This window comes from Larimichthys crocea, chromosome X, assembly GCF_000972845.2.
Source record: "Larimichthys crocea isolate SSNF chromosome X, L_crocea_2.0, whole genome shotgun sequence".
NCBI classification, from domain to species: domain Eukaryota; kingdom Metazoa; phylum Chordata; class Actinopteri; family Sciaenidae; genus Larimichthys; species Larimichthys crocea.
The window spans coordinates 6622942-6630576 of NC_040020.1; the positions used below are offsets into that span (position 1 = coordinate 6622942).

A 7635-nucleotide genomic window follows, 5' to 3' on the forward strand; every position below is an offset into this window, starting at 1 on the left:
CACAGTGAGTACATTTCAACACCACGTTATATGATATATATTATATTATATAATTAATATTATTTATTTATATATATTATATTATATTATATATATAGATAAACGTTATTCATCCAACCACGGGGAAATTTACAGGCAGCAAGAAAAGTGTATCATATACACAGAATTAGAAACAAGAAAGTAGAGAAGGCCAAAACAAAACAAAACAAAAAAAAACAGAATTAAACAGACAGAAATATCTATAACCTACCACAAATAACACGAAAAAACAATCAACCTTTAAAAAACAGACAAGTACTGAGGATAAAGTGGCATGATGTATAAAAAAGAGTATGTAATGTGAAGTGACCATAGTGTTTTATGAACCAGGATGGCAGTGGTATGAGGTGTGAGGAGGAACGGAGGCGTTTGATGTTGCGTAGGTGGAAATAGGCGGACCGGGTGATGTTGTTGATTGAGACATATATACATAATATGACATCACCATGTCCTGGAGTTACTTGTAGTTTTATAATCACCTGCAGACATCACAAAGAATTTAATTTGACCACAGCAATATATTTGGATACACTGATTGATTAATTATTTGGAGCCTGACATTAGGGAGGTAAAGTGGTTCAAGTTGCAGTGACTTGAAGCTGCTGCTTCTCCAAGTATCTATGATAAAAGCAACATGAAGAGGAATGACATATTTGAGGACTAAGTGCAGAGTTGGATTCATCTACTATGACTGAGTTGGACTGCCAACTCTGTAAACTAGGGGAGCCATCAACTGCTACCTGGTTCACTGTGTGCCACAAGATGCATGGGCGCTGTGTCTATAAATAACTTTAGTTATTAGTTAAAAAATGCTTACAAGTGTGAATTGTGTAAATGTGTTTAATCAAATGACTACAAGCTGGAGAGTTGTGGTTTCCAGCAGCAGGTAAAGGTGCTGTGTAGTGTACATGTGCATGAACTTGATGACACTGTGTATGCATCCAGTACTGTACAGGATTGTACAAAATGTGCAGACGGTGGTGTGAGCAGAGCGGCTCAGCACATTTTTGCCGGGGCCTTCTTTTGCAAGCGCTGGATTAACCTGCTTGGAAGGCCTGGGGAAAAATGTATAACTGGGCGCCATGCACAGCTGGACACAGCCTCAGTAATAATATCCAAATAAGATGTATTGTTTTTATATATATATACTTTTATTGCAGTTGTTGTTTGTTTTTTTTTGTTTTGTTTGTTTTTTAACTTTTAAGTGAAATTTGAATGCAAGACTTGTACCACAAAGATATAAAATGAAATAAAATAAGATAAGAAAATCCACATAAATAACAATAACATAGAAAAATCTAAGATAAATAGAAATAGAAATTAAGAGATACATACTCCATATACACCTTGCATATACAGGCGTAGATGTTAAATGAAACATAAGTATTTCTTGCACACCATATAGAGGAGTATGAAGTAAGCTATAGCATCCATAAAATAAAATGAAATATTATACTTATGTTATCTAACCACTAATATGCAAAACATAGACTTTAATGAATAAGTGGAGCATGCAAAAAGAAAATGAGATGTATGATAATAAATCCTCCATAGTGTGATCTTATGGTCCTCCTGTTGTTGATATGTCCTCTGACCTTTAGGGTTTGTGTCAGAGGACCATAGCCGTCACTCTGACACCATTAATCACCTACATGACTTTATAGCTGCAGTCGCCTCTAAGGCACCAGTCCTGATAGATTTCCGGCTCAAAAGGCCAAGTCGCAAAGGTTAAATTATCCCGGAATAAAGAGGAGTGTGAAAGGGAGCAGGAACCAGGCGCACGGGGCACGGATAGATTTCTCCCGGTAAGAGATCTCTTGACCGCCATAGATTCGGTTTCTCCTCCTGTGTGACTCACTCACCCACACACAGCAACACCAAAGAGAAATAACTTTTTTTTCCCAGGATTATGATTCATTTTTTCTTTTTAGACAGTAGATTAAACTCATGGTGATCGCCGAGTGTGTTCCGCGGTCGCTGGCGGCGTCGTGTTACCTTCCTCGGGGCACCATGGGCTCGTAAGATGCCTTCGCTGTGGAAACGGATAACGTTCTCGGTGGCCTCGGTGCTCTGTGTCCTCTCGGTGGTCCTCCTGGTAGTGGCCCTGTCCACGGAGCGGTGGGTCACCGGGCGCATCCTGTGTAAAACCGGGGCGGAGATAGTGAACGCGTCTAACCCGGAGTGGACAAGTTCACTGGGGATATTTACTACGGTTTGTTCCAGGGAGGAAAGGCCAAGAGGTGTGGGCTCGGAAAAAGGCGCTCCAAAATATACAGTAAGATTAAATACAAACTATGAGCTCTCTAACTCTCTGTCAAGTCTAAACCATTTAACTTAAGGATTCAATACACTTTAAATAAGAAATCACTAGAAATAAACATTCATTTCTTCTAATATGAAGTAATAATACACGATTTGTTGTATTGTCTATTAAATCCCCATTACCTCTTGCATCAGCAGCAACAGCAACTCTTCCTAGGGGCATATAAACTTACTTATAGTATCATCACCTTTAGTCCTAAAGCAAATTTACACCCTCCACTCTATTCTATTCTATTCTATTCTATTCTAATTCTATTCTATTCTATTATAAAGATTACAGCTTCCAGGAGCAAAACACGTTTCCAAAAAGTACCACATACTGTATAGAGTCTAAATTTTGAGAACATGTATTACAAAAGTGATGCACAACATAACTAGAATATCTCGTCTCTAGTTTGATAAATAGAAAGCCATAAACACCGGCTCTGGTCTGAAAGTAAATGTAAACATATATCCTTTGACGTGGGGAAGACGAGGTGCTCGGAATCAGAGTCAGTGCACAAGTAGGTTTTCACGAACGATAATTGTCTTAGTGTTTGTGGTGCATAACAAAATTAAATACAAATATAAGACAAATGTTTTCAAGATGAAAAGAGCTGTACATTTTTGCAGGGATGTGTGCAGTAGGGTTAACAGTATACAGAATATTTTAAATGTGCAAGTGCATTTAACAAAGCTAACAGTCCAGAGGGTGTTGAATAAAATGTAAAAGGTGTGCTAATGTAATGTGTAGCGTATGGATGCACACCCTGAATCAGGCTAAGAAAATCTCTCTAACTCTAACTGCTCCTTGAGCATCTATCTTAACACCTCCTCTAAAATGTGCATTAAATGCATTAAATTAAAACTTGAGGTCATCTTCTACAATCATTATGTAATTATACTATCGCATAAATAAAATAACTAGTTATATCAACAGCTTCAGGTAGGTGTGCATACTCACCTTGAGTCTGAAGACATTATTGTTCAGGTTTTTCATCATCGTGCCACACAAGTACAGGGTTGCATGGGTCTATAGTTTAATAAACAACCTGTGAAATCAGACGCCATTTTCACATCCACAACCTCCCACAACATACAGAAAGCCACTTACCACACACACACTTGGACACTCATGTTTTCCCAGTCTTCATCTTAACTGCTGATAATGGTGTTTTTTATCTGCTTCCTAACTGTCCAGTATTCCCGAAGCTGTGCGGACGTTGAACAGTGGCCTTCACATGATGTGATCCTCTTCCTGCTGGTGGCCATGGGCTTTGCATTTGTCAGTCTGTCTTTCTGTATTTACAATGCACGCAAGGTTCCCACCAGAGCATGAAAGGGCACAAAGGACTCTACCTGTGGAACTTCATCGCGTGTATGTGTCTTTGTCTTCACCTCGTCCCTCAAAATCTGTCTTAAAAATTGTTTTTCTGTTGCTGCGCGCACCCCAGATCTTCCATTTGCACTTCTGTCCACTGTGTAACCCAGGTAACATCTCTCTCATTTTAATTTCAATGTCGCCCTTTTTTTCTCCCACTTCTCTTTTTCTTCTTGTGTATCTGAGCATCACTTTCCCTCTCTAATTTCCCTCATTGACTTTTCTCCCTCTCGCTTTCCAGCTCTTTTCGGTGCCCTGGCCTTGCTGTGTTTCCTGGCAGCTGTGAGGCATCACCGTCTGACCGAGCGGGTGGCCATTACCGCGAGAACCTCTTCGTTCTCATTGTCCGGGACGACAGCCCTGGACTTGTCTTCGGTTGGGTGTTGGCAGCATTGCGACTCATTGCGTCTGTGGAGTCGTTGCCATGAGCCGGATCAAACTTCCCAAACCAGAAATTAAAAACCTGAAGAACCCACCATCTCTTCTCTGGACCTGCTGTACTGAAGGAAGGAGTGTTGTTGGTCACATTTACATCAATGATGATTCTCAAGAGCAAACCATAATGACACTGTAGAATGAAACAACACTGTGTGCCAGAGCCCCTTTCCTTTTACGTGATGTCATTTTTATGTAGATTCTCACTTGACAAATCATTGTCCAGTGTTTATATTTATGTATTTGTTTTTAGTTATTTTACTACTTAAACAAATGACGTGATTTACTCAGGGCCCTGGGACCAAAATGAGCTCTTGGTCCTCCATAAACCACTAGTTCCTCTCACTCTCAGTTTAATATGCACAGTTTCTACATGTTACAGTACAGAAGGCCCCAGAGCTGCTGTGTGGTACTTTGATAAAATTATTTTGAAATATTTTACTTATAAGAATGAAAAAAAACTGGAAAACTAGATTTTGATAAAGGCCCCATATCAAAAGTATCAGAAATTAAACATTAAAATATAGTAGTTTAGCACTGGTGTTGTCTCCAGGTAACTTCTGACTCTAGTTGGGATTTTGGCAATATGGGATTCACTACTGCCGAAGGACACTTGCTGGGCATTAGTGCATTATTAGTCTACAGAAGACAATAATATAAATAAATACAAGGGTTATAAAAACAGAGCATGAAATGACAAAGCAAAACAACACTCACTCATAGTTTCATGAGAACAGGATAGAGAAAAGGCGAGGCACAAACAGCAGATCTTCAGGCAGTTCATTGGACTTCTGTATATATTTGTTGCTCTGGAGGAGTTGAATGAGTGCAAAGATCATCCGCATATCAAACTTGCCTTTTGTGTTCTGACCTCCTGTGCTGTATTAATCTGTCCTATAGCTACAATATGTAATACACCATATGTTTTTCATTATATGTATATAATGCATTAACAGTCTTTAGTGTCTCCTTTGTTTTTCGATCCACAATAGACAGTGTGAAAATATTAATGATTATGAGTTGTGGGCTTCTGTAATAAACATATGATATCCTTCCATAAACAGAAAGAGACAAGTATCATCATTTTATTTTTATTCACTTTAACTTGGTCATAAAAGTTTCATTGTCTGAAGATTTTTCTCTTTTGAAGGTCAAAATATAAATGATTATACATGTTGAAAAAAAGTCATCATTAAAAGACTTTTAATGACTAATTAGATTGGTATAATCTTTGAGTTGGCTGCATGATTAATATCTTTCCTTGTCCTGTCAGGGAGGGAACCAAAACACTTTAACTCCACGACTTCAATTAAAAGTTAATTGGAAAGCATGTTCTTCTTTGTGTGGTGTTTTTATTTTTATCTGAAGTTTTTGTCTTGGCTCTTTTATGTGTTTGCTACAGTAATTTAATATGTCTACCCTAAACTTATAAATATCAGGTCTCTACGGAATGTGGATTTCCTTTGTGTCAATGAAAACATTCATACATTAATGACCAGGATTGTGTTGTTGGAGTTTAAGACTGGTTGGTTTTGAAAAAAATCTTTTTTGGTTATCTAAAAAACAATCTTCGATATCCATGCAAATGGAACCAGTAAAGGCTCGCCTGTGAATTATGTCCAAGAACCTGTATGGTTTTTCTAAAGGAACTAATTAATTTTGTTTTCATCAGAGAAGCTAGACCGAAGGTTTTTTTGTGGACGCCTCATTTTGATTTTGATGTACTTCATTTGATCCTACACGGCATGTGCTGCTTTGTTTGTGGGGTTTTCCCTCTTACTTTGGCAGCTTCCTAAATTAAAATCTGACTTTTGTAAGCCTTTGTGTCCTATTGGCTAGAAGTTTGAATCATATTGGAGTGGAAGTGCCTGCACCACCCTCTCACTCCTCTTGGATCAGGGACAGCGTCAGTTTGTGGAAGCTGGAGAAAGTTAGGTGCACGATACACGGTTTCTCTTGCAAGATTTAATAAAACTTGGGGTCCATTTTTTGAACTGCTGGAGGCTATTCCAGAGTAATAGCCACCCTGATTGTCTACTAATTGTGTTCTTGTGTGAATTATAACATGCTGGCAATGTTTTTTATTTATCTCGTGTGAGAAGTGAACATAGTGGGGGCTTTTAGTTAGCAGTGGGTGACCAATTAGTGTTTTTGTTTTGTGTATTTGATTTGTTTTTTTTTAATTTGCTGTTTTTTTTACTTGTTTATTTGACACTGTATTGCCTCTTGAAATGCCACCTGAGATTTGTTATGTCACTGAAATCATTAAAGAAATATAACTGATTTTTAGGTATACTTATTTTTTTTCACTTATATACTGTCGGGTAACTTGCGTTATATAATTCACACCTTTTGGTAACATCTTTTGTATCGCTAATCACTGCAAAGTAACTAAAAGTCGTAGCAGAAAACATAAATACTTAAAGAAGTAAAGTAAATCACCTCAACGCTAACTTAAGCACAGAGCACTTGAGTAAATGTACTTAGTTACTTTCCATCACTGAGTAAACTGTGTATTTCCACAGCTTGTTTAAACCAACCCTCGTGCAGCTCCACCTGGTCTGCCCTCAGGTGGCGACAAGGGGTCCATCTTTGTCCTTGTTTTTCGTGTGAAAAAACGCGACGAATCTACCGCTCCTCTCCTCACGTGTATGCGACCTCTACGACTCGATTTAATAGTTATTGTTTCGTTCGGGTTTTTTTATTTATGCACAACAGATGACAATGCTGCTTCTGAGGAGAGCTGCGCAGACGGCGGTGCGGACAAAACCACCACAAGGTCGTTTTCTGCTTCACAGCTCACCTGAACGAGAGAAAAAGTAAGAAGGGCAAGGTGTCAGAAGCTACGTTAGCCTGTGTGTAACGCGTAACGAGCGACCTTTTAACGGGTGACCGTTAGCCGAATCGTCTAGTTTCCCTTTATGAAGCTTACAAGTTTAAAAAAAAAAACGTGACTCGTCTTTAAGTGTCCTGTGTTTGACAGCTTACGTTTGTTGTTTTTTGTTTTTTCGTTTTTCCAACGACTGTCGGAACACGAAACCACGGATATATTCGGCTAACGGTCCACCAGTTTACACGGTCACTGTTTAAAGCCGAAACAAAACCCTGTCAAACATGTAGATAACGGGGAGTACATCAGTGCACCTACTGCATTCGATCCACAATTGCAGAGCAGAGAATTTGAACCGCTCTAGTTGTTTGGATGTGTGTGTTTTCTTCCATAGGTTGTTAAACCCTTACTGTGGTGTGTGGTGTGTGTGGGTGTGTGGTGTGTGTGTGTGTGTAGGGTCTGGGTGCTGGGAGTGTTTGAGGAGGAGGGGGAGCAGGGCACCCTTCATCTGACACACAGCGCTGCAGGTTTTGATCAAACTTCGTCGGGAAACTCCCGTGAACTGCTTAAAAATGTGAAGTCCGTAACACGTGAGAGCTTTGCAGGTATAATTTTCACTCTCGTTTAGTGCAGATAACAAATATAACGC

General features: G+C 39.1%; 1 protein-coding gene across 1 annotated transcript; it reads left to right on the forward strand.

Moving 5' to 3' along the window:
• Positions 1-2031: 2031 nt before the first annotated feature.
• On the forward strand, positions 2032-4225 carry LOC113746490 (clarin-2). The gene is given in 10 exon segments (XM_074527726.1): positions 2032-2219; positions 2222-2314; positions 3542-3553; positions 3556-3582; positions 3585-3665; positions 3668-3718; positions 3963-4034; positions 4037-4093; positions 4096-4176; positions 4179-4225. Coding segments are annotated over 10 exon segments (678 nt in total). The 5' UTR covers positions 2032-2062.
• The last annotated feature ends 3410 nt before the right edge of the window (positions 4226-7635 follow it).